The sequence below is a fragment of the Solea solea genome, chromosome 7 (assembly GCF_958295425.1).
Source record: "Solea solea chromosome 7, fSolSol10.1, whole genome shotgun sequence".
Lineage (NCBI taxonomy): Eukaryota > Metazoa > Chordata > Actinopteri > Pleuronectiformes > Soleidae > Solea > Solea solea.
The window spans coordinates 18,030,574-18,058,516 of record NC_081140.1 but is presented as its reverse complement, the minus strand read 5'-3'; the positions used below and the strand labels follow the sequence as shown (position 1 = coordinate 18,058,516).

At 41.3% G+C, this 27,943-nt stretch overlaps 1 protein-coding gene across 1 annotated transcript in view; it reads right to left on the bottom strand.

Moving 5' to 3' along the window:
- ift80 (intraflagellar transport 80 homolog (Chlamydomonas)) overlaps positions 1–27,943 on the bottom strand; it is a 38,202-nt gene that overhangs the window by 3,431 nt on the left and 6,828 nt on the right. The window contains exons 6-16 of the mRNA XM_058633040.1: positions 26,485–26,594; positions 25,228–25,317; positions 25,001–25,138; positions 7,317–7,496; positions 5,641–5,759; positions 4,831–4,905; positions 4,113–4,276; positions 3,961–4,025; positions 2,329–2,464; positions 2,054–2,201; positions 1,016–1,187 (exon numbers count right to left, since the gene is read on the bottom strand). Coding sequence (XP_058489023.1) covers positions 1,016–1,187; positions 2,054–2,201; positions 2,329–2,464; positions 3,961–4,025; positions 4,113–4,276; positions 4,831–4,905; positions 5,641–5,759; positions 7,317–7,496; positions 25,001–25,138; positions 25,228–25,317; positions 26,485–26,594 — 1,397 coding nt within the window. The remainder of the gene's footprint in view (positions 1–1,015; positions 1,188–2,053; positions 2,202–2,328; positions 2,465–3,960; positions 4,026–4,112; positions 4,277–4,830; positions 4,906–5,640; positions 5,760–7,316; positions 7,497–25,000; positions 25,139–25,227; positions 25,318–26,484; positions 26,595–27,943) is intronic.

Below are 27,943 nucleotides of genomic sequence, written 5' to 3'. Positions count from 1 at the left end.
GTGTGTGTGTGTGTGTGTGCATGCATGTGTGTGGAGAGTTTAAACATGTATATAGAGGAGTGTGTATTTATGAGTGGGGTCTAGTGGGGGCGGGGGGATAAATCCGGTAAATGGTGTCACCAGGCTAATCGAAGGCTAATTAAAGCCTGCTGGTCTGCTCCCATAAACCTGTCGACTACCTTCTTATTTCACACTCTGTCTTTATACATATTTGCCTGCGTGCAAGTGACAGACACCACAGGATCCTAGACTGTGCCAGAGCCCGAGACTGTGCAATACATCACACTGTCTAAATCATCTTATGCACACACATACACCGGCCACAGCTGTTATTATGAACACCTGTTCCAATTCTATACAAGTACCACAAATATCTAATCAGCCAATCGCATGGCAGCAAATTAATGCATGATATGGTCAAGTCGATGTGCTGAAAGTTCAAGCCAAGCATAAGAAAGAGAAGAAAATGTTGATTAAAGTGACTTAGAATGTGACGTGGTTGTTGGTGTCAGAGAGGCCGGTGTGTGAATATCAGAAACTGCTTATCTACTGTGATTTTTAAGCACCGGCACCTCTTGTGAGCAAGAGAGGAGAATGACCAGACTGTTTCAAATTCATTTACAGGCAAAGGTAACTGGCAATAGTAACTCAAATAACCACTTTTTACAACCAAGCTATGCAGAAGAGCATTTCTGAACCCGCACCATGTCAAACCTTGAAGCAGATGGGCTACAGCCACAGAAGACCACACCGAGTGCCACTCCTACCACTATATTAACCTAATAAAGTGGCTGGTGAGTGTATACAGTATGTATGTATGTATGCGTGAGTAAATTATGGCAGTGAGTGATTAAAACTAAGATGTTAAGAAGTCATTTGTGAAAACAAATATTTGAAAAAATGAAAAAAAGATGTAGGGCAATGAAACAAACATGACCAGATGTAGGAGTAATGTCAGAGCAGATATAACAAAAAGTTCACTGGCACAGTTAATAGATAATTAGTAGAAATGTACCTTGGCGAAGCGGCAGAGGCGCAGCGCATCCTCCCAGCGTGCAGATGTGCTGTATTCGTGGAGCACGGTTGAGTAGGGAGGTACACTGCTATACACCAGTGAACCGTCTCCTTGGCGTAATGTCACCATGGTACCGACATAGCTCAGTATGTGGGGGGCTCGACTGAACTCACTTTGAAGAGGGCAAATACACACACATCTCAATTAGTAGAAGTATGTGGAACTCCATACTACTGCAGTATAGAGTATATCCACAGTACAGTAATCTATAAGAGTTGATTTTGTAACTTGGTCCATCCTGCTTTAGATAGCAATTGTACTCATTTATAAAATACCTCATGGTGTTCATCATTTGTACACCACACAAAAGCCAATGTATAAGCCAATGCATAAGCCAATGCTAACAAAATACACGCAAAAATAATAAGACAAAAAAGAAAAATAGCAATTTGATTTCAGGTTGTGTAAACATAAGCAGCCTACAAACTTGTTCAGAGACTATCATTCAGCATAAGATGTTTGTATTCCAACACCAGCAGCCACAAACCATGTAGAAATGCATTAAAAATAAAAATAAATATAAACTGTAAGTACAGAATGAGCATAAATAATAAATAAAAGTTAAGATGTATGTAGCAGAGACATGCAAAAGTAGTCCAGGACTGCCTGTATAGATATGCAGGCACACTGCCTTAGCACCTCCTGCACTGGCTGTAGCTGAGGATGTTTGGGCAAGAAGCTTTGTACAGTCTGACAGCTGCTGGCAACATGGAGCGCCTGAAGTACTATGTGTTGCACCTTTGGGAAAAAGCTGGAAGATACAAAAACCTGCTTCTATCGCTCTCTTTTCCCTGTGACTTCTCCTCCATGACGAAAGACACATTTCCACCCTTTGCTGTTAAAAGCCTGAAATACTGGCCAGCTTTGGATTTAAAAATTAACTGCCGCTTCTATGATAACAGCCATCCATCACCCACGTGAATAGTGTGAGATGTTTATGGTAAAATGTCATAAGTGTAAGGGACTGTGAAAATCTACCTGCCATCCTTTATGTAAAGTGTTTTTGGCAGCAGTTCTTTGTCAGTGAAGACCGCACTGGGGTAGTACCACACTGTGAACTGGCTGTCTTGGATCCCACACAGGATGTTAGCAGTGTCATTCCACGCCATACTGTGAACCATGCTACCTGTGGTGCAGAAAACATTCAACAATCTTCTTCATCCAGAGTTAGACGCATGTGAATGAACATATGAATACAGAAAGAGAGTAACTATACTTCATGTGAAGTGAGTTCCCTCCTCCCCGTCTCTCACCAATTTTGCAGATTTTGGGTTCTCGCCCAAGATGACGCACAGAGGTTAAGTAAAGGTCACGGTTCTTGTCTATAAGGGCAATCTTCCTTTCTGTGGATGGGCCACACTGGTCCAGAGCTATCTCCACCACCTCCAACTATATATATATAAACACACACACACACACATAGTCACAGACATGCACACACAAAGGTAAGAGGGAAAAGTGGAGTGAATGATGGAAGGAGGACAAAGGATCAGAAAAAGAAAGGAAAAGGGGGAGAGTGGTTTGTACCGTGACCCAACAGCCTTCTGCCAAGAGTGTGTATGTGTGTGTGTGTGTGTGTGTGTGTGTGTGTGTGTCAGAGCCAGTTGGCCTTGCTGCAGTGTCTTGGAGCTGTGGAGTACTGGCAGACAAAGTCATGCTGACAAACAGTAACTACAGCTACCCCTACTTTTTTCCCTTCTCTTCTAATTCTTTCCTTCTTTTTGTCTCTTTCCCTCTGAGTTTGACCTTAAAGCCCTTCCCCCATTCTCTTTGTGCGTCTTTATTGTCTCTCCCCATAGTATATTTTTAGCACAATTTCTATATAAAAAAAAGCCTTGGGAAGATTGATTCATCTCCTGATTCAGCTCTTTTTTAATGTAACCTCCAACTAAATATGTTGTTAGCTAAGCTGAAATTAATTTTGCATGAGTCGTGGAACACAAGTAGAAGTGAAGTCAATTAGTACATTGATTTGGAATGGAGTTCCAAAACCACACTGATGACAAGTGTTTGTCAAACTCTACTGACGGCACTGAGAGAACCATACATTGTACAACAGGTTACCATCATCTACTGTATTTGCAATGACAGAAAATGTATTTTCACTGTCCAACTTTGCATTTTTCTCACAATCCACACTTAAAGACCAGCAAATCTAATTTAAAACATTGATGTAATAATGATATATTTTGGACGATGTCTCACCCTCACAGGTATAGTGACAATCTAGCAATCTGTACATACTCACACAGCCCTGAAGTCCAATCAGGCAAATAGGAAAATATGTTTTAGTTGTGAAACGGCAACAGTTGGTAACAGTGTGTGGGACATTTGTGATGTCAATTTTGTTTATGACACATAAGAGACTGTGTTTCTGTCATTAGAACATACATGCTACTGTTAAAAGAAGGACACACATGACCCTTTGATAAGTCCCACTCCCATTAGTTACTGTTGCTCAGACCAATAAGCTTTCAGAGCCAACATGGGGCTCCACCTGTGACTAACTGCACGTCGTGGAGAAATCTTTTTTGGAAAAATGAAAACACAATCTCAGGAAGAAGCAGACAGAAGTGTCTACAGTATCTCAGCAACAGAATCAACATAGGATGAGATTAAGGAGCAACATTGTTGCTGTAACGCTGGGTAGGTCTCTGTTAACTATCTCAATCATTAAAAAGCAAAAACAGGAGGCTGATATAATGTAGTAGTTGGTTAGATTAGATCCTCAGGTTTCTCTGCCAATCACCTTGAAGCAGACGAAATTCTGTTTGTTGTGTAAGAGCCCCTCCTAAATCTCCATTGTGGGGCAGGTCTTAGCAAAGGGTCAATTAAAAGGAACATTTACATTATTATTATTTAAATAATGCAAAAGGATAAGTCACCTTGTGGGTCAAGGGCTTCCCGTCACTAAGGGCTTTCCCAGTCAAGGCATCAAAGAGAAGGATGACTGTTGAGAAGAAAAGAGACTGTAGTAGAGGCACAGTGACAGTTCATCCTATTTATAACAGTTACATAGTGACAGAGGTTCCCTCACCTTTTTCATCTCGCTTATCCCGGATGGCAATGGTGTCGTTACTGAGCGAGACACCCTGGGCGTTCAGGATGTCAGCTCTCATGCCAGGGAACTTGGGGGAGGATATCAGTTGACCCTCATAGGAAAACATATACAACCCTGCTCCATCCACAAGAAGAAAGTGTCTGGGTGGGGGAGACATGACGATGCAGTGGATGATAGCTGGGTAAGTGCATTGCATATACAGTATATCATATGAAATGTGGGGGAGCAAAATTGTGTGCGGAGTGAGGAAAAGGGGGCAAAGAGAGAAATGCGATTGGATGAAATCTTAAAGGTTGAAGAGACTTTAATGCTTAATGTACTGACACAAGCTGATAATTTAAACATGTATTGCTCATAAACAGCATTAACTTACTCTGAAGGACTCAATTGTGATCACACGATGGTCACTAATCTATTTAGCTCTATGCTGAGATTCAGCACTGGAGTATTACACAAGAGCTTCTCTATAACAATCTAATTACCCTCAGTGATTTCACTCTCAGCCTTATTGTATGACAGTGAAGGGCAAGCTGAGCTACAGCACAGTGCCTGCGTGTGTGTGTATGTGTGTGTGTTGGCTACTTGGTGAGTGGTCAGTGCACAGTAATGAAGCATTAGAGAAGCTGACAGATGATATGACAGACCATTCCCATGCTCTCTCTCTTGTTGTACTGCTCCTAGAAAAGAGACTCACTTCTCTGCTTGCTGGATGAGGCTCACGGTTCCCTCCTTCAGCTCAAAGATGAGTGGAGTGTTCCAGTTTCTTGAGCTGCCACAAATAAACAAATACAAATTAGTGACAAGACACTCATTTAATAGGATTACGATTATAAGTGCTACTGGGTGACTACACTAACTAAAACAAGAACAAAGATTGGAGTAAAGAAAATATGAATGGATTTTTAAAAAGTCAGGCAGTATATTGGTTTGATATTAATGACTTTGTACAATTATTTAATTCAGTTACATTAGCCTTATTAGGAATGAGGGCTGAGCTGATACAACCCAGTGTTGGTTTTGATCGGATACTGGTCACAGTCACTGAATTGGATATCGGGAAATGAAATACTAAACAACTAAATGTTGCACAGAATGTAAAGATGTAAAATAAAAACACTAAATGCATTTCATTTTTATGAGAGCAGAATATTTGTTTCACATTTGGAGTATTATGAAATTGAAATGGCTGGTTATAGATACCTGCTAATGCATCAGCACACGTGCTGTTAACACGTTAGTTGCTTAAAATATGTCAAGCAGTTGAATTGGCGTGTGTTTTTCTTTCATTTGTTTGACAAACATTTGCGACTTAAATATGGCTACTTTTCTAGCTAGTTGCAATGAATCTTGTTATATTACAGTTAGGAGTACTTGTTCTATAAATAAAAAAAAACATTGGTTGCACAAAACCCTAACGAGAACAATTGGGAAATCATTAAATAAGACACTTCATGCCTGTGTGAACAGAGGAAGAGAAAGAACAGAGAAGGTTTGGCCTACTGACTTGTAAACATAGCACTGGAGGGAAGTGGCAACGACCAGGTGACCATATGCCAATGAAGCTTTGATGACACGATCTCTAAACTCTAATATGTCCACTGCATCGTTGGTCACATTCCTCACCTGGGGGGGAAAGATACGAGTTAAAACAAAGGGCTTATCGTTCTCAGCAGGAATCAACTTTACAGTTCTGAGCAAACACCTTACATTTAAATATGCAGGCAACAAAAGGAGAGACGCTGGCTCCACTTGAACACAGTCTCGTAGTGCGAATACTGCTGGGAGTGTATTTATTCTTAATACAGTATACACAGGAAACAGTCTACAGTATGTCCAAGTATACATAGGGCAAATGTGGTCGGAGAAAGACTTTTTTTACTGATTTTTTTTCACCTGCATAGATAAATACTTCCTTGCAGCTCTTTCTGCGTTTGAATGAAAGGCCCTTATCCAGCGCCAGGTGAAAGGTGGGGCTATTTTTACAGCTTTACAAATCTTCCTTCTCTGCTCCCTCCAGCAAGCCAAATTTACGTGCAACACAACCAGGAATAAAAAACATTTGACCGCAAGGTGGTAAATTTAGCTGGCTGATTCACAAACCACTGGCAGATGTGCACGTTTAAAACGGACTGTGAGGAGCAGAGGGGGAGGAGGGAGACAGAAAAGCGCCTGCGAGGCTGAAAATAAATGGATGATGATCCGATCTTTGTTTGGTTTACACAAACTGCACTTGGTAAAGATGTCTATGACAAATGAGTGCACATGTTTTGGCTCACATGCATGTGCATGACCTTGTTTCTGTAGGTGTGTGTGACCCTGTCTGAAAGTATACAAGAGTGTGTGTGTGTGTGTGTGTACATTAGGGTGTGTTAACCGCATTTAAACACTACCTTGTGGTTAGCGCAAGTGTATACAGTAGAGAATAGTAGAACATGGGCAGCAGCTAGACAGGCTGGTCATTGTCATTGCAGAGCTGCACAGTGGCACACTGGGAGGCTCCTACTATACAACGCTTCTCTACATACTCACTCATCTCTTTACAGTCTTCCTATGGCCTTCATTGCAATGATTCCGTCAAATCTGTGGTAACACAGTCTTAACAAAGCACTGTCAATGTTTGTTTTTTTTCTTTAACATGTCAGACTTTACTCCTTTCACAGACCAGGAAGCAACATAAGCATCCAGTCCACCATTATTCTTCGAACATGTACTTTAACTGTGCCATTTGTTGGTGGGCATGGCTTTAAAAGCGGGGAGTCACACTTTAGAGAAATACTTTAGCAGATTCCTTATGTAATCCTGTTTGTTTTAAATGAAAATAAATACACTTTGTACATAGTCTTCCTATTTGATGTGCAGCTGCAGTGTTTTCCACGTATATGTACCACAAACATTTCTCAGTTTTGGGATCAAGAAAGCACTTCTGTCTGTCTCCCTGTTCTGTACGCATGGAGAGAGGCAGGGAATTCATGAATTTTTCACCACCACCTTTTGTTCAGTTGCTTGACACAATTGAGCAGGGTTTGAAAAAAACAAAAACTTAATTAAGGGTTTTAGAAAAGAAGGGGCCTAAGAATAATATCAATTAGGGCTAGGGCTTTAATTTTCGATAGTTGAGGTTGAATATGGACAAATGACAATGGACATCCTCACAAATTAAGTGTACGTGTGTCCATCTACCTGCATGGTTCGCCTCTTTGTAAGAGTGACCACAAAGTTCTTCCACTCCCAGTGCTGCTCCACCACATGGGCAAAGATGACATGTCCATTGCCACAGGCCCCAGCCAGCTGAGTGCCGTCTGCAGACCAGGAAATGGTGAACACACTGCCTGTGTTGGGCTTCTCCAAGGCATAGGACCACTGGATGAAGGGGGAGAGAGAGAAACAATATGGTTAATGGCTACAGACAGTTATCTTCAATCTTAAACAATTACCTGGGGAGGCAGCTGAGGGACTATAGAAACAACAAGAGGCTTCGAAACAAGAGAGGGGGTGAGAGTATATGAGAGAGTGTGTGAGTGCGGATAATGTAAACTCTACTAGAAAGACAGGGGCCCAGTCAGTCAGTCAGTCATTCATTGAGCTGTGATGACCTGTAAGAACTGTGAGACATTGAAGGCTCAGTCCTGCCAAGTCCAGCACTCATGCTCGTAAACTATACACTCTGTTATCCTCATCTGTTACATACACAGGGGGCAGGGGTACGGGGGTTGGCGGGTGGGGGTGTGTTATACATGAGCCCCCAAATTAAAGCCAAAAGCTGATTAACAAGATCTCTGCCTTCGTTTTATAAGAAAAGGTTTTTTAAGAGGTAAAGAGAGGGAGGGGAGAATATACAGAGACAGAGAGAGACAGACAAAGGATTTTTCCCCTTGTCTACTGTGCTGTGTCAGCCAAACTATTCCACTCTCATCATCAGTGTTGGGAACTATCAGTATCTAACACACCACCTTTCCCATCTTTCCATTAATTATCAATTTTTCTCGGTATAACTGCACTCATGTTTTGATCTGTTTCCAGCACATCTTTCTTCTCTTAACACTGTCTTTCTACAGTCCTGTCCCAAAGGCATTCTGTCAACTATCACAGCACAGATACATTCTGCTTTTACTCAATGCAGACTAGTTAAGACTGTCTGGATCCACCATCAGATAAATGTTTCCCGATTTGCTATTTGCTAGAATGATCCCTCTAAAGTTGAGGTCGACATATGATTTTTTTTTTTTGGGCCAATATGTTTGAATATGTTATTTTGCTTTCCTCCAGCTGATAAAATAGTTTAATAATAATAAATGTCACACACAACACTTATTAACTTGCCACACTCTCTGCATTTTGTGCCTGCACTGCATTGTCTACTCCTATATATTTAAAATAGAAATAATGTATAAACTTAATATTACTTATGTACTTCAGTAATTAATAATCAGCCAATCATTTTAAAAAAAAAAAATGGATAATGTGAATTATTAAAAACTGGCTTATTAATTGGTCGACATCTACCCATGAGGTCAAAATTTAGCAAGATTAGGAAAAACTGAACAAGTTTCACTTATCATCTTTTTGTTATATTGTAACTTGTGCTGATATTCTAACACGTCATCTTCCATCATGATCTTCAAACTTCCTCATGCTCCACCTGGCCCTCCTTGACCTCCATCTTGCCTAGGGTGCAAGTGGCTAGCTGATGGATCTGAGCTAGGCTAGGTGGTTTCTGTGCTGGGGAGGGGGGTTTACCACACAAATACCCCCATTCAGACTGTAAACTGCTTATGAAGGGCGAAAACGGCTAATGTTAGCCTAGCGCTGCCTGCGATGGAGAGACAAGTGTGGTACAACAGGCCAAGTGCTGTGGTGAAGCTCGGAGAAAAGGCCTCAGTGTGTTCGCTGCCTCATATCCATGCAGCTGCGGGATGTGAGGTGTGGCGTTATTTCCTCTCTGGTCCTTTTGACAGGGCTAGAGGTAACAGTCGGCAGGCTACAGGTTACAGGCCCGCTGCTTTGATCTCTCTCCCTCTCCTGGTCCGTCTGTCGGCCTAATACACACACCACTCAGCTGGTTTTGGTCAGCACCCTCCCAGCAGTTAATGTCATATCAGGACCAAAATAGTTGTGGGAAAAAAATACCTGCAGTCATTTGAACAAGGGATAGTTTGTTAAGTCAAATTAATTGCTGTTTAACTTATTTTCCCTCCTTTTCCCCTTTAATTTCTGCAAAGCCAAGCGTCCCTTACTTGAAAGTCCCGTAAGAAGAATAACAGAAATTTGTCTTACTTAATATAAACATACTCATTATTTATAGATTTTTTTTTTCTTCAAACCTAAACAGAAAAAAGTGCTCCACAGCTAAGCAACGCAGGTCAACATTTAAAACAATGAGAATTTGCATCTATTTTTAGGCTAACGACTTGAGATGGTTCGCTCCGTGTTGAAGCTCCCTTGGGGAAAAGAAAAGAGGAGAGATGGAAGAGGGAGGGATGAATAGATGGAGGGTTGGTGATGCAGGTAAATGTATACAGCAGACTGTGATGAAGCAGGACATATGATATCAGCTTGACGAACACTGCTGGATCCATGCTTACCTAATGCTTTTAACACATTGAGCCATTTGACTCCTTCTAGAGCCAGCCGGCAAGTGTGTGTGTGTGTGTGTGGGGGAGAAGGGGGTCTGTCCTTGCACAGTTTTCTGTGCACACCCATTTCTGTGTGCAGTTTGTTTAGTTAGTCAGAAAGCAGAGATAAAATGAAAGTGAAAATTGATGAAAATGAGAAAACAACACATGAACTCACACGTTCATATTTCTCTCGTCAGTGTCCACTGACTAATGTGAGGGCGTGTGTGTGTAAAAGAGGTGAGAATCCTCTGGCATGTCAGAATTGTCAGCCAGTGTCTGACTATGGGACACGGTGTGTGTGTGTGTGTGTGTGTGTGCATGCGTGAGAGAGAGAGAGAGAAAGAGAGAGAGAGAAAGAGGGAGAGAGAGAGAGGGTGACTGACTATAGGGGTGCAGCAGAGGAGAAACCTGGATCCTGACAACCTTTTTCCACACAGTATTTAGAAACATAATCTCTGTGTTTTTTCCTCTTTAATTCACCTTTCTTTCATTTATTCCCTCTCTCCTTACAGGTGACGGATTCAGATTTTCTTGTGGCTGGGTGTACAATAAGAACCAGATCAGGAGAAAAACACTCCGGGATGTACAGTAGGGAGAATTAAAGACGAATGGTCAGCACTATGGCAGATATAGAAAGACTAAACTAAAACATTTTCACAACCAAATTGTGCTTTACATCCACCATTTTGAAGGTGCTGGTTAGGTTAATTATAAACTCATAATCATAATAATTTATTCTGACTTTGCGTCGTAAACACATAATTATAAGGTAACAATTGTATCCAAAGCCACACATGCATTGGGTGTGAAGCATCTATTAAGAAACATCTGAACTGAGGGGCAGCAAAGTCTCTGTCTTTTCTCATTTTAATTCCCAGCATGTGTCTAAGCATGATAGGTGACTATGGAAATAGGAATTTCTTTTTAAATTTCAGACAAAAAAAATTCCAATGTGAGTGAGGTGAGAAAGAGGTGGTAGGGATGTTGTGGTTAGAAGAGGAGAAGGGAAGAGCAACTGGGTGAAATGAATCAGAAAGTGGTGGTAGATTTGGCAACTGGTTTTATTGCAGCCAAAAGGGGGGTTAACTGAACAAGGCTCGAAGGAGATGCTGAGCTGAGGGGGAGACAGGTGGACCCTGAAAATTACAGTGAGCATACACAGAGAACATATACACATAGAAGTAGTGCATGGCCTTGACTTTATGTACACATTTCGATGCAGACAGATGTTCTTGTGGCAGAGGACCCTATGTAAAAAGTGGACGTAGTTTTAGATTGAGAATAGCCAACAGGGGTGGCTCTGCTGGCTGAAACACAGTGTAGGATTTCTATCATAAAATTGTGTCTCCATGATTATTTTGATGGTACATCAACTTACAACAGAGTGAATGGCTCAGGTCAGTGTACAACACTCTCCCAACTGCATCAAACCTGCACAGGTGGGGGCTGAGGGAGGTCCCACTGTGCAAGTTGTGCTGGGAGAGAGGAACAATGGCACACATCCTGGCAGGATGCAAGATTGCACTCAGCCAGGGAAGATACAGGTGGCGTGATAAGATCCCCACAGCGCTGGCAGACATCTTGGGGTGGGAAAGACCGAAAAAACATTACAACCCATGAGACACCAACTGCGTCTATACAGTTCATCAGGGAGGGTGAGAAACCATCTTCCTCAAAGAAGGTGGAAGGTCTCCTGCAGGAGGCACAGTCATGGGAGACAAGGGTGGATTTGGGGAGGAAATGTGTCTTTCCCCAGGTCCTTCAAACATCCCAGAGGCCTGACATTGTCGTCTGGACTAAGGTGGCATAGAACTGACAGTGTCATGGGAAAACGTGAAGAAGCCTCAGAGAGAAAGGCCATAATGTACCAGGACCTGGTCCATCAATGCAGGTCTGGACCAGGCGGAAGGGGTAGCTGTTCTCAGTGGAGGTGGGCTGTAGGGGTTTCCCCTTGCAGTCATTATGTAGGATCCTTACAGCCCTGAAAGTTGCAGCAAGGGAGAGGAAGATGGGGGACATGCAGGCTGGGGGAGGCAGCAGTAAAAGCAGTGATCCCCCAGTGAAAGCTGATTACCACCCGATGACATCTTCACTTAGCAGAAAGCTACAATCACTGATATGTGATTAGAGGTGGAGCATCTTCAGTATATGCTTTCAGCAGAGAGAATGTTCTGGTTCATAAGTGATGACCTACAGGCTGGTTTGCAGTAAGAGAATGCATCAAACTATAGGCCCAACACACAGACACACAAACATGTCTGCACACAACAATATATTTCCATACACACACATACACACACTCTCTGTATACTTTATGTATGCATGCAAGCACTCAAAACTCATCCAATCTGTGAGCACACAGCCTCTATAAGAAGCATGCTCGCCCTTTTCTTTTCCCTCCTCCCCACTCTCTCTGCATTTCTCGACATATGTTTACCATTAAGACTGGCAGGTGTTATGGGCCTGCCCCTTCTCTCTATTGCTGCCCTGCAGCCTCAGCCAACACGGGGAGGCCTGTGAAAAAGGTTACGTAAAAAAAGTCATCTAAACTTTGAGATATATATACTGTATACATATATATATATACATACACACATATATGTATATGTATATATATATATATATATATATATATATATACACATACGTATATATACATATATATGTATTATGCTGTTGTCACGAGCAACTTATTGCAGTAGCTACAAATGGAGGCTCTGCACACACAATCACAGGACCGGACATCAGAAAAAAGAAAGTTAAGCCGGATATGATCTGTAAACCTTAAACATGATGTAAAGAGCTGGGTGGAAAGTGGGAGAAAACTTGTGGTTTTTATTAACAGCTAAGTTGTTAATAAAGGTAAAAGACTGTATCGGACTGCAACGGTAAAAGTTCAAGGTATCGGATATAAAAAAAGTGGTATTAAGCCATCACTATTTCATACTTGTACTATTATAGCCCTTTCCTTGGGATCAAAAAACCTGTTTAATCCTGGGTTTTAACAGGTATTTCATCAGAGGGAATGTCATGAATCAGCATTCACTCACTGGTCAAATGCATGCAGGTTTGTATCAGTTTCAGCTACGACCTGTATCAGCGGGAACATAAGACCAGGGTGAACAAATTCATTTCTTCCCTCTGTGACGTCAAAAACATGTTTTTTTTTTAGTGGCTTCATCTGCATTTAATGATGAAGCAGATCCAAAGATGACCTGCTGTATATCTTTTTATTGTGTACTTAATACATAAAATATAGATGTGTTGTGGAGCACACATTTAACTCTTTCATCTTATTTTAACATGCTGTGGAGAAGGTTATAAGGAAGACTTGCCTGGTGTAAACTGCCTGAAACAATGCTTAAAGCAAGCAAAGACAATCTCGAAACAAAGCACAAAAAAAGGAAGAAGCCCAATGACTGAAAGGGGAGCAGGGAAAATTTTACAAACAAAGTCAAAGGGGAAAATTAAAGTGTGTGTATGTGTCACTGATTTACCCCATCCCCCTCTTCTTATATGCACTACCTGAAACAGTGCTCTGGTCTTCAAGACCTCAGCTGAGGGGAGTGGGGGTTGGCAGGGGTGGAGCTCGGGCCAAGGAAAGGGTTAATGACACATGTCTGGACTAATGGCTCCCAGTGGAGCTATCTGCTGATTCAGCCCCATTACTTCACAAACATTAAATATGTCTGCCCTGACCGCTCTCTGCTCCCCCCCAGCACTAATGCAAGTCAACAACTGACTAATCAGAAGGGGGGCATGGGATTTCCAGACTTTCTGTGCTTTTCTAGCCCCTCATCTCTGACACTCTTGTCACACTGAGGCAAGCATCTCGGAAAAACTTGCAACTTTCATTAGTGCTGCTGACTGCTGATGGGTTAACCCGAGTCTGTGCCTCTAATAAAACTGCATTTTATGTAGCTAGGTACAAAATTATGAAGGAAAAGAGTAATGTACGTTATTCCTTGACAGTGTCAATACTAAATGCATACTGTCTTGTACAGTCACATTGGACTAAAACTAACAGTGATCTGTAGCTGTGTAAGGGGCTGTCAACATGTAGCACCCATGTGTGGAAAAAAACTGCGTCTGTGTGCATCCCCTTTTTCACCAACTGGTTCTGAAACTTTGTCTGGATAATGGAGGTTCAGAGTTTATTTCAGGGTGAAAAAAGACCAGTTTGACCCACTTCTTTGGCTCCAGTGTCAAAAAACCCAATGCTTGCTGTATTCCAAAAGCTGAGATATTTTCATCTCAGTGATACATGGATGCATTGCATGTAAATCTAAATGAAAGTGTGTATTGATGACCAAAACAGAATAAAATGTGCTCATCCTATCAACACTAGTGTATGTACACGCATGTTAAAAGTCCAGTTTTAGTCAGACTAAGACAATAATTTGATTTTCTTAATGTCACGTAAACATTAAATACAAGCTATACAAAATAGAAACATATCTGGATAAGGCGATTCATAGTCCGATTACTCCTGCATGTATACGCTTAGTCGGACTGAAGTCAGACTGAAGTCGGACTGAAGTCGGACTTCGCATTCTGCGCATGCACCAAAAATACATCTAATTTGTATTACGATTAACATACAGCAGGTACGAAACATACAGAACCACAACACAATCCATCTCACCATCCAATTCGCCGTTTATTTTTCTGTGACGAAAAGGTCAACAGAAAACAGATTCAATACTCACTAGCTTATGTCGTATTCGGCAAGTTATCCGATTGCCTGACTCAGTCGGACTACAGCCGCAGCTCGATTAAACTGTGCATGTAAACGTACTGACTGTATGGTGATGTGTACTGTATTCATTTGTTTTATTTTAAAATGGTAAAGCTACATGTGTCTGGTAGGATTTTTGAAGCTGTGTTTTGATAAATTGTTTCAGACACAGCTTTAGGGATGTGCCACTATGATCACACACTCAGTATCAGTCCTATATCGGATACAACCTGTAAATACTTTAATAAGCACAGGCGACATGAAGACAGACCTTTAGCATATGACTCAGAACATGACTGAGAGCTGTACATCTGTGCTCATCCCGCTCCTGCACGCTGCAGTCATCATGTCAACAGTGTGGCGTTATTTCAAGCTTAAAGAAGATCAAAACAAAACAACCATGCGCAACAAACCAATCTTGGTAAGGAAAAATTTCAAATATTTACATTATTTTTAAATTGATGGTAATAGCTAGGTGGTAAATGCATCATCTAAAATGTGTTTAACAGTTTCAAAGGGGTTACAGACCAATATCTGTACTGGGTTATACTACAGAATGTGATATTGATATTGGATGTGAAAAGTGATATTGTGCCATCCCTTTCAGCCAAGTGTTGAAATTATATATATATATTTTTTTATATTGTTCATTCCTCCCTTTGACTGTTATAAATGTGGCCACAAAAGTCCCTTAACCAGTGGCTAAACTTGTACACTACTTTCTCGTTAGTTTGTCACTGTGCTAGTGGGGGCCAACCTAGTCCAGGGTTAACAGTCTTACATAAATCAGAACAGATGGCAGACTCTCTGCAAAGCCAGCTGGCTTCAGTTTGCCTGTGTGCAGCACAGGACCTGGCAGTGCAGGTACAGTGCGTAACTCCCTGCACATAATAAAAACACAACACACATGTTTGAGTGTAGTGGACATTAGCCATATACAGGCACATATCTCACCATAAACAGACAGACACTGAGTGTATATGTAAAAAGATGCTGCCACAAATCTAGTGTCCACAACACAAGCCAAACAAAAGTGAAACTAAAAGGAAAGGCATTTGTTTTGAGAACAGGAGGAGTCAGTTTTTTTCAGAAGAGACTTCATCAGTCTCTCAGAAGATTTGGAGACCTTGTAAACTAGCTTGCAGTGACCTCCTTCAAGGGGGATGGGGTTGACTTTACAAATAGGGAGAAGCCAAGCCTATGTCCAGGAGTGGTCAGTATGTGTGACAACAGCTGTGTTTCAGAATATGCGTCTACCACCACAACTTTTCTATAGGTGAACCAAACAACCTGTATATGAGTGTTTGTTCATTGCTACACACTCACAGATTTGTTAAACAGCCAGCTGTTCATGACTGCATCAATCAGTATTTTATGGCCTACACTGCAACGGCTAAGTTTACGTTTCATATCTTGGTAATTAGTGTAATCAACAGGACTGAATGCACAAATGTTTACAAGCAAAACCAGAGGATAAATCAACAGTCATGAAATGTCGTAAAGGTAAATTATCAAGATTCTCTTTTAAGGGAGGAAAATTGGGAGCATCCATTTCACTGCAAAAAAGCTCAGCCCCCTGTATCACATTACATACAGTATTATCAAACCAAATGACGACTCAGGCATGTAATAAAACCCCAGCTTTCAAAGCTTCTGTAGTGCCAAATTAACATATACACACACACACACAAACTTGTTTTTATATCTTAGTGAGGACACATAATTGAAATAATGGATTCCCTGGCCCCTTACTCTAACCTTAACCATCACAGCTAAGTGCTTAACCCTACCCAAAACCGGTCAATCCCAAACCCTAACCATAACCTAACCACAATTCAAATTGTAGCCCTAAAGTAAGTGTTCATAAATAATGTGCAAAGTAGAGTTCAGGATGAAATACAAATGGAATCTAATTTCTTTGTATTATTATTATTTGTTCACAACACAACACATTGAATACACCCAACTGTTAGAGAAGAATCCAGTGCACATAAGCGAACTTAGCAGCACTTATGGTGTTTTCTCTGTCTGCTGCACAGTAAATCATTTGCATTCCCTGACTCTGCAATAACACACAATAACTATAGCAATCATAAAAGCCCACTTCTAAATATAGGCCAGTGAGTGGAGTGCTACAAAATCTCTGTATTGAAATACCCACTTGGCTCAACCAAAGAGATACAGAGGCTTGGCCTGGGAGGAGTGTGGAGTGGCACAAGTTGGAGCTTAGGCAATACGACGGGAAACAGAGAGAGGAAGAGAGCGGGGAGTGTGAGTGAGGGGGAGCAACACAAACTAGAAGATAGCAAAGGAGAGAAAGAGAGAAAGAGAGAGAGAGAGAGAGAGAATAATGATCTACACATGGTTTCATGCTAGAGCCTCAACATAGTAACCATAGACACATGCTGGGGCCTCCTGGGACTCATCAGCAGGACACAGCTGTGCAATGGACAGCAGAATTCTATTAGCACCAACTATGCACACATGGGCTTGCAAATACACACACACGTGCAAACACACACAGAGGTAATTTGGGTATTTGTCTATGTTTTGACATGCTGCAAACGGAACAACACATCAAATCTTTTTACCTTCCAGTGGACACTCTACACTTGTAACACACTCATCTACAAGTCTTCACACAGATGGAGTAAAAAAAATACTTCTACGAGCTCTTTTAAGACCCCAAAAACTTTATATTTACTCTAAACTTCATTTACCCTTCACCTTGGCAAAGTTGAGAAAAAAAACCCCACAGGTTTCACCATGCTTAAATTAAACACAGGTATCCATAATGCAATGCAAACAAACAAACAAACACATTAAGCCAAATGCATATGTGATGATGACCTTTAGCTTCCTGTGCAGGCACACATTTCTAACAAATTACACTCAATGAAGGAGCCAGTCAGTAATCAGTCAATATCAAAGCCTACAGCACCATTCTGATCCATGTGGAGGCTGGGAGAAAGGAGGAGGAACCCTGAGGCACATCCAAAATGAAACCCTTTCTAATCATCCTTTTCTGGACTTTGGTCCATTGCCTTCAGCCCAGCGCTTGTCCTCAATAACACCTCTAAATGAACTCTGGGTTGGCAGAATAGCTTCAAGCGATACCACAGTCCCACACATGCTAGGGTATTTGCTCATCGCCAACATCATTTCACAGTATCACCTTTTCACTCCTTATTCCATTTTATCCCACTTTCTGCTTTTTTTTCTGGAGTGTGACGTGTTTGCTGAGCTAGTAGAGGTGGTGATTTAGTGCCGTTAAGAATGATGACTCTGCCAGAGGGGCTGGCAGAGCAGTGTCTTGCTGTCACATGCTTACTCTTGCCGCGTGGGAAGGGAGGGAGGGATGAATGGAGGGATGGTGAAGTAAAGAAAAAAAAAGGGAGCGGGACGAGCAGAGTGAGAGAGAGACTTGAGGGAAAGAGAAAACCACCGTCGTTTATGGAGACCAATACTCCAAGCCTCACTGCCTAGGCCAACTTTACAGGATATATTGGACAGTTCCACACTACCCTGCCCCCAACCCCTCTCTCTTTTCTCTGCACTTTTTCATGCTCCCCTCCTTTTTGGTTTCCAACAAGGCGAGCCTTTAGCCGAACTCTAGAGAGGTGTAAAAGTAATCCCATGTCAACAAGTGCCTTTTACCCTAACCCACTTCATGCACACAGGCACCGACTCAAACGCAAACACACACATGCGCTAGCACAAAAAAGGGGGTCAATCATGTGAAAAAGGGACCGTAGTATACACACTGTTCCACAGAGTGCGCCAGAATAAGTTCAGCAACACAGAGAAGCTGAGGTTGTTGTGCACAAAAGGACCTTGAACACAAAGGAGAAACCATTATCTTCACATTCTGGGAAAGTAATGAGCTTCTTTGGATGACACATTATATGTAAACGCAAGTACTACATCATGTGCATTCTGCACACTCTAAACTCAGCCTGAACAGACCTGGCAACCTCATCACAATGTGTTAATAACGATGAGATAAAAAAAACATATATTCTCACAAAAGCAAGAAAGAAAACAGCAGAGTGAGAGAGTTCTTTAAGGGTGAGACAGACCCAAATTGCCCTTTTTTTTGAACATGTGCTCTTTCTACTACTTCCCAGTGTACAGCGGGAGCTCCCTTATTACAGCTTGAAAACAGAAAGGAAGCATGCAGGGAGCAAGAAATAGCATGCAAAATGAGAGATTTTTAAGAAGGGAGGGAGGGGTAAAGCAAGTGGGAAAAGAGAGCAAGAGAGAGAGCGAGAGAAAGAGAGAGAGGAGTAGCCCTGCCCAGTTGCCTGGGGAGAAAACTGCTCTGCTGCTGACTCAGGACTCTCTTTGTTTGACAATGCTCCCTCGCTCCTACTCTCTCTCTCTCTCTCTCTCTCTCCCTCTCCCTCTCTCTCTGACACACACACTCTCAGACTTACTGACTTTTTTCAAATACTCAGTCACCATTTTTTCTGATGTGCACATGCTCTTTCTTTGTCAGACTTTAGGCCAATAAGTTTACTTTGACTTATTTTTCATTTCCTCTCCCTGTCCCTGTTCTCGTGTGACGAAAGCAGACAAAGGCTCACGGTCTAATAAATCTACAGTTGTTTCTTTTGCCTTTTCATGCTCCACAAACAGTGGTCTGCAATCAGGACCAGAACTCTGAGCTGTTCTATTCTCCTCCAGCAGCAGCAGCAGCAGCAGCAGCAGCAATTTCCAGATGTTGGCCAGCCAGTGGTTGGCAGCGAACTGCCAGTACAGGCTCAGGTATACAGTATCCTCCACAAAGATAGAGGGGGGGAAAGTGCTGGAGGGACTCATTGAGAAGATGGGGAAGAATGAAGTCTGGCAATTAGGGTGAAGGTGGCCTGTCATATCGCATAAACATCTACAGCTAGGAAAAGCATGAAAAAAAAAAAAGACCACAAGTAGACCGGCAGTCTAACAGACAGTGAGAAGTAATAGACTCTCAGAGAGAATAATGGCTGGCAGCTATGGGGATACAGACAAAGATCCTATAGAAAATGAGGCTGTGTGTTAAAGACGGAGGGGAGGAGAAAGAAAAAGAAACAGAGCAACAGCAGAGGTGGTCAATCCAGCTGGACATGTACCAATTTACAGCAATGCTGAGCAAAGCTTACGTATATCCTGAGGGGAAACCCCTCCACCCCACCGAATACACACACACACACACACAAAACACTCATCCCAAAAAAAGAGAGGTAAAGGGGACAAGGGGCCTTAGGAAAGCACTGATAAGCAAACAGTAGCACACCCTGACACAGAGAGGAGGCAGGCGACAGCAGTAAAATACTGTACAGTTAAAGGTTCCGGGTGATGGTATTAAGCCTCTTTCACACTAGTTACCCATTATTTATAAACCCAGGAGAAAAAAGACGATTCACACCGCTGTGAGTGGTTTTTCTGGTGTGTTTTTTTGTTTCCACTGTGCGTATGTGATGTCACGGATGTGCCTGAAACAAAACAGGAAGAATAACAATGCCATAGCTCTCAGTGATAATGTCACAGTGGTTAAAATTAAGCACCTTTTACTTTGGTCTCTCTTTAAATCAACAGTAATATTTACAGTTATTAAAACTTAATTACAAACACATTTGTTTATTTATATTAACTGACCTTTCGCGGCCCACCTGTCGGCACTTTGGAAATCACTGTTTTAGATGATTCAATTGATGAAATAAATACTATATTGAGCACTGTTCCAAGTTTTAAAAAGCAAGGACCGCTACAAATATTATTGCTATTGGCTATGCTAACTGCCGGGAAATGAATGCAAGTTGCGGTGTTACACTGAAAACGGTGCATCACTGGCAAAAATAGAGCAGATGAAGAAGAAGTTTGTGTGTTGGTCATTTAGAGTCATTTAATCTGGGAGTGAATGGCGAGTAAATATATTCCCACAAGTGTAAAACAGAATACACAGGTTTTTCTGACCACTGGCAATGGGGTATTAGTGACAAAAAAGTCACCCATCCCCTTCCCAATCGTACTAAAGTGGCCTGTGTGTACCAAGGAGTGAAAGGATGCAGTTCTTCTCCGCTTAAGTAATTTAGTTTCCACTTCAAAATGTAAAAACGGATGCTCTGCAAACAAACTTGTGTATTTAATTCAACAAAAAAGTGACAAATTATGAATAGATTTAAAACTCAGCCATTTGTTATGTGAACCTGGAAGAAGGAAAAAAGAAATACAACAGTAAATCAGTAAATCAGTGATAGTCACCATTGTCAACAGTTGTGCGACTGTACAACAGTGGTTTTACACATTAACAATCCCTGCTCTTGAAAACAGGGCTGCCATTATGAGTAAAAAAAATTTAGATGCATAATTTATGACCATGCATCATCCAGAACTTTTTGAGGGTGACAGCTGTTATTACCATTTGGATTGAAAACAGCAAAGAATTCATTAAGAAGTAGGAGTTAGCCTGGAGCCACCATAAAACGGATGATTCTAAACAACTTGCCTGTGGTTAATTATAACCATAAAATTAAAGACTCGACAGGAGAGTGACAAAGAGAAGATGTACCTGATTTATCAGGAGTGTGACATGGATCTGGATTCTACCAAATCTTCCATAAGGCAACATTTAAAGCAGACCAAGCAAGAGAAAGGAGTAGTAATAACCAGCTTCGATAAAAATGAGGCATGGTTCTGAGGCTGTGTTTAGAATGACACTAGCCCTGCATGAGAAATACAGGCAGCTCATTCATTTGAATGAGGCAAGTCTGGCAAATTCAGCTCAAGCTGAGCTCAACTTTTGCCACAACGCAACGTGACATCTTCTGGCAACGCAGAGTGGTGGCCTGTGTTGTTTTAATGCAGGACTGTTTTTTAGTCTGAATGCCTGCTAAGCCCTGAATGAGTATCAAAACATGGAGAAAGAGAAGCAAAATACCCCCCCTCCCCCCCAGTACAAACTTCTTTAATTATCTGACATTTATTGTGATAATTGTTGATCAACTAGTTGTTGATAAACTTTTTTGGCCATAAAGCCCCACCATATTAAGAAATCTGGCTTTGACTTTTTATTAAATCTCTCACGGTTAAAAGTCGTTGCTCTGTTTTCATTGATTTGAGAACTTCTAATCTTGGTTTAAGTTCTTTAAACTCTTATGTCCTAAAGTTTGTCTATCCTGTAACAAGAGTAGAATGTTATCGCCTTTTTCAGCAATAAGATTTCTCAAACAATAAAAAAAATGAGCAGAGCTGTCACTTAAAAACATGATTGCTGATCCAAGCCAACAACTCCCATAAAAGAAAAATATGCCATATACAGTATGAGAATAAGCAAAGTAACAGCACGCAGCTATATGTGAGCATGGGTGTAGAGTGGAAAGAGAAACACAAGTACAGGGAAAAGAAGGGGGAGGAAAGGGGAGAGAATGGGTGGGGAGAAAGAAGCAAGAGGGTGCTCGCTTGGCACAATGAGTCCTACTTGTTAGCCAGTGACAGTGTCAGGGATCGTGACAGGGTCCAGACGCTAGACACCAGCTGCAGCGCCTCGTAAATAGACTGCTGTCTCACAGGCACATTTGCACAGCAATAGTTGCACACACGCACACACACACACAGAGGCATGTGGGCACATGCATATACTATGGCAGGGCAGGCACATAGACAGACACTGACTTATTGTCTCTACCAAATCTTGTAAAAGGACAGTGAACCTCTTTGTGTCCTGTTGAAGCTCCTGTACTTCATGCACATGAACCGATTCAACAGAATTCCATCCAAAATAATGTAATTTGTATTCATAATACAATAATATATGTAATAATAACTGAATGTTGACGCTTCATGGAAAAGAAAACAATCTGTGTTTGTGACTGTGTGGAACTACAAGGCTTAGCTTTCTTTCCCAGTGCTTTTGCATTGATGTAAACTTTGTGTTGGTCTGCATGCGAGTGTGCATTCCCTTTCCCTCCACAGTCATAATGGGGGGCGGGATATGCTACATCTTCTCTGTGGTGCATGGAGGGAGAAAAGGGAAAAGAGTAGGAGAAAGTTTTGGAGGGGGGGCAAGCTGGACGGGAGGTGAATGGGTTAAATGCGCAAGACTGATCCTGCTGAGCTAGCAGCAATACGTTAAAGTGCAAGGTTTCATTGTAGCAGATACAGAATGAAACTCCTTCCCATTAGTCACGCCTGTAACTGAAAAGAGTCTTTGCACTGCTTAACCCTTACTGCGCTGCAAACAAACCACAGCAGCGACACAGGTGATGCTTTTAATTAGTCAATGCAGTTAATGGCTTTTTGTGTTTGTGTGTAAAGTTGCACAGACACTGACATAACATGTACAGTACACAGTGACAAAGGGTGCATGTGCAAAAAAAGACACACCCACACACCCTCGCTCCCTGTTTTTGAACAAGCATTTTACGCCATGCAACAGTGCACACCGTCTCTGAGGGGCTTAGGGGAGAGGAGGTAAGCAGACCCTTCCTCCAGTTAGAGAAGGGCAGAGCCATAATCAGCATAATTATCATCATCATCACACTGCCTTAACCAAGACACACTACAGCAAAGTATGTGGTGCAGTGACGAAACAAACTAACCACATAAATGAGCCATAATTGGGGGCGGGGGGCGTAAGGTGAATTGGTTTGTTAAAAAAAGAAACAAACATATATTATATTCATATGTCTGTGATAGTCTCACTAGCACAATCATTTTTATTTGCTGATGCAAAGAAAATTGATAGAAGCCGTCTACACTTTAATGAATTCATCAACCCATGTCTATATTTGGACAGCTGCCCCAAACACTACTGACGTTCCTGGTTCAGAAAACCAAAAGTCTGGTAAAGGGGGACAAAGAATTTCCCCAGTGACCCTGTGGATGTTCATAGACTACACATTACATTAATGTTATCTCTCCAAAACGTACACCTTAACCTCTGGGGGATAATGTGTTAGGTCAGACCTCGCTCCAGCCTGTTTTTGAGCTCCAGGGGAAAAAAGCCATCAAAAAGGAGCATGATCAGCACAGAAAACCCCAGCCCCAATGGTTTGTTTTTACTACAACAGGCCCGATACAGCCATACACTTACAACTCCACATAAACTTGAAGAAGCCCTGAACATTTCATGAGGGCAGAGCAGTGGAGCTGGTGATATTGTTCCTGGCCTAAAGCTTAGCAATAATAAAACACTTACAATTACCATTTATTATTCTCTCAGTTCTCCACTCATTGCATCTCCTGGGACCATAAGCACCAGGCAATAAGAACTACTGACATGCAGCCTCATATGGATTGTAGAGATGAGCAATGCAGAGAGTAGCATTAAGCCTGCACTAAGAGCTACTCAACCTTGTTGGTGATGTTACTGATGTCAGTGATGATGACACTTGTGAAGACAAAAACTCTCCCTTGTAACAAATTCAACAGTAATCTCGTGACTAAAAAAAGGCAGGGTTAGCGAAATTTGTTACGTCTCTCAACAACAGTATATCCAAGAAAATGTGGTCTTGTAACTCAATCAGTTAAGATGTTCCCAACTGTAATTATGCTTTTTAACACAATTGCCTGCACTTTTCTATTCTTTACACACATCATGATGATTGTCAGTGATGACATGTAATACCTATGCATGTTTCCCGATATCCTGAGCATGATCTGACAAGCAAATGGCTGAAAAGGACCACCCTGATGCACACTACTACTGCTACTGCTAGTACTATTTGTCATTGTTGTCGAGAGAATTGTTTTGTTTTATTTCCAGACGTTTCCCAACCCTCATATAAACCCAGGGGAGAAGTTGTACAACAGATATTGTATATTATAGGGAAAGGACATGCCTAACCACATTTCAAAAATGTTATAAAGGCATATGGAAATACACAAACAAATCATTCCAATATAGGAAAAGTACATAAACTCCAATCGTGTGTTGTGCAGTGATGTATCACTGAGTATATTTGCTTGCTTTTATTATAAGGCCATAACCACAAACAGGTTTTTTTTGTGTGAGGCTTTAATAAATACCTTCAAAATAGTGTAAACCTACAACTGCGCAATTTAATCATCGCACAACTTAAACCACAGAGGAGAAACTAAACACTGGAATTGCATGGTGCAGCCTCTGACAGAATCAAAACATCCATTACCTTGTCACACTATGGTACACTTAAGTGATTGCCATCACACTTTCAACAGTCCTTGGTATTGCATGAAAATGGTATTAGACTGAGAAGGAAAACTAATTGCATTGTTAATGCAAGAGCACTTATTTTATTATTGGATGGATTGCCTGGATGACATTGCCAAGCAATATTGGTGTTTGGGATGTCTCACTATCTGATGAAGTGAAAAAAGCAAACTTACACCATAAAATAATTCACAACCAATCTGATTCCTTAACCAAGTCTGGCAGTTGTCAGTTCAGCAACTCTATAATGCTACAGAGTTGTCCAGTTAACCTGCTGCACCCTGTTGTATTGAGTTTTGAGTTCCTACACACAATAACAAAAGAATATGACATGACTTACTCCAGTCTTGTCACAGAGCCGCAGGGTGTTGAAGGAGCCCATGGCAAACACCTCTCCGTCTGGAGCCCAGGACACAGAGGTGACTGGGTAGTCGTGTGATGATGAGGAGTAAAGCAGACGGCCAAAGCTGTCCCATACCTGTTGATTGACAGCATGTTTTCATAAGTGAAACTAACAGCAACAAAACACACCTGGACATCTAAAGGTAACTCTGCTGCACTGCTCACCTTATATTTACAGTCTTCACCACCTGAGAGAATGAAGTCATTGACTGAATTCCAGTCCACCTTCAGGATAATTCCATCATGAGCCTTCCACTAAACAGAGACAGAGGGAGAGAGTAAAGAGAGTGGGACAACTGTATTTATCTGAACAACATAATGACACTATCAGGGCGAGATCTCAAACAAATTCCCCATTTTAACTCGTCCAAAACAGTAAACATAAAAATAAACAAGCTAAGTTCAAGATAAGGAGCATTTATTAATTCTGGGTCTTCATTACAAGTGTATGACTTTTTCACATTGGCCTCTTAATTTCACATAATTTCCATTATGTATCATAGTATAGCTTTTAACTTACTGTGTTTTCTGTATTGCCCTTGCTCTATCTACATGCCCAGGGAAACACACACACACACACACACACACACACTCATAACTGCACAAGGGTCGTGTGGATATTTAAGAGGCCATTTTCACCCATTGTATAGGGGATAAACATGCCAGGCAATGTAAAAACCCAGGTTTACCTGTGGTTTACCCCCAGGTGGAACTTATATCACGGTGTTTTTCTTCGGGAACACACAGCAAAAATGGATGAAGTTGAACGTGTGAGAGTATGTGTGTGTTGAGAGCAGGCTTGAGAAGGCTCACATTAAACCCTCCACTGTTTATCTAAGGTCCCAGGCACTATTTAGTTTCAAAAAGAGTAATAAACAAATGTATATGTGAACAAACAAAAAAAAATGTTTGGTGTGTGAGGTCCCCAGTGTACTGTATCTCGATTGGTAACTAAATTAAAGAAAATAATGTTACTTTATGAACTTGACGTTAAGATTCATTCATCAAGTGCAATAACCCGGAGGCAACACAATGTCTACTTCTCAAATTTTAAGGCGACAGAATTTACACTTAGGCAGGAGTTCCAGTTTAGCTGCCTTCTCTGTTTCATACAGGCTGTCTATTAAGGCTGGGCAGAGGAATGAACCGGGCTGAGATTACGTTCATGTAAAATCTAACATGATGCAGGCAGAGTGATTCTGTGACACAGAGAGGCAGCAAAATGATGCGTCACTGTCTCTGAGCTGATCTTATTCATCTCACTTTCTGAATGAGTGATTCATTTTCCCAAAAGAAAAAGAACCCCCACACACACGATTAATGCATTTGAAAAAAATGTATTAATTACACATAACTAACAGGTTAAAACTTTGACTTATTTGAATATTAAACCTCTTAGAAGAATACATAAGGTCATTGTACCTGTAAGACTTTTGCACTGGGTTGCAGAGGCTTGATGACTAGCTGTTTTCCTGATGTATACAGTATTCTGTCTGAATCCGGACCCCAGGCCACAGAATACACAGGAGACCCTAGAATATATGCAAAGACATAGGTAGACATAGGATTGGCATGTCAAAAGCAGTGGGATCAGGGCTAAAGAGATGTAATATTTATTTAGATGTGAATTTCATGAGCGCATGTGAATTGAGTGAGTTGGGCTAAACAATAGCTCAAAGACACAGCAGTACCAATTCCTCCAGTCACAAGGTATCATATTCCCTCAAGAGATCCCACTTGATTCAGCATTTAGATTGAGGGCACACCAGCTGAGAAAACCTGCCTAACATCTACAGTTTAAGTGTGCCCACATGTGTTCCTGCTTTGTGAGGACAAGTTTGGCTACTAGACCTTGAGGAGTAAAAAACACTTTGGGAAAGTGAGGACATTTTAGCAGGTCCTCGCTTACTGTAACAGCTTCAAAGGTTTGTTTAGGGAACATACTGTATGTTTACATGACATGAAAGAAAATGAATTAGTCCAACAAAAACTGGGCTTTTAATGGTCTAACTGAAATTGAGCTAAATCAAATTTGATCAAACTACTACTGCATGTATACCTTCAGTTGGACCCGATTCAACTGTACACAGAGGAATAACACTGTGAATAAAAAACACGGTGAAATTCAGACTGGTCCATATTTGGACTGATGAGCAAACATATTTTATGCTCTGTCAGCTTAAAGAATTTTTAAGTTAATTGACGGTAGGACTAGCCGCAAGCTAAACCAGAGACCACCAAATATTAACAAGCTGAAAGGGAGCTTATCGCCACTTAGCATAGAGAAGGCAAACAAACGTCATTCAGTAAATCAATTCATCCCATTAGTGCTTGTCAACTGGGACAAGAACAGTCGTCCAATTGAATGCTGTAGTTGAGCTACAACTACAGCTTAGGCATGGGACAATACCACTTTTTTGTGTCTGATACCGATATCACAAACTCGAGTATGTACCAAAACCAATATTAGTCTAATACAGCCATTTATTTTTTTAGACCATTTATGAACTATGAACCTGTTCACAACACATTTGTGCTGAGCCATTTCAAAGACACAATTCTCCAACTATGAACAAACGTTGTTCTGCCAAAAAGAAGAAATAAACAGCCCAAACATGACTCAGATAAAATGCTTTTGATAGATTATTATTTACATGTGAAGCATGCAATATAAAAGATGTTTGGATTGTATTGGACTTTACATTTTTATCTGTCCGATTTACAGATTCTGACCGATACCGATTCCCATCCCTACTACAGCTCAACTCACAGAGACAGTCTTATAAGAATGCATTATACAGAGAGCTGTCTGTACATGAGTTACATTGTGACAATATGCATGTGGAGGGAAGCGGGACTGACGTTTAACTCCACTGCAGGT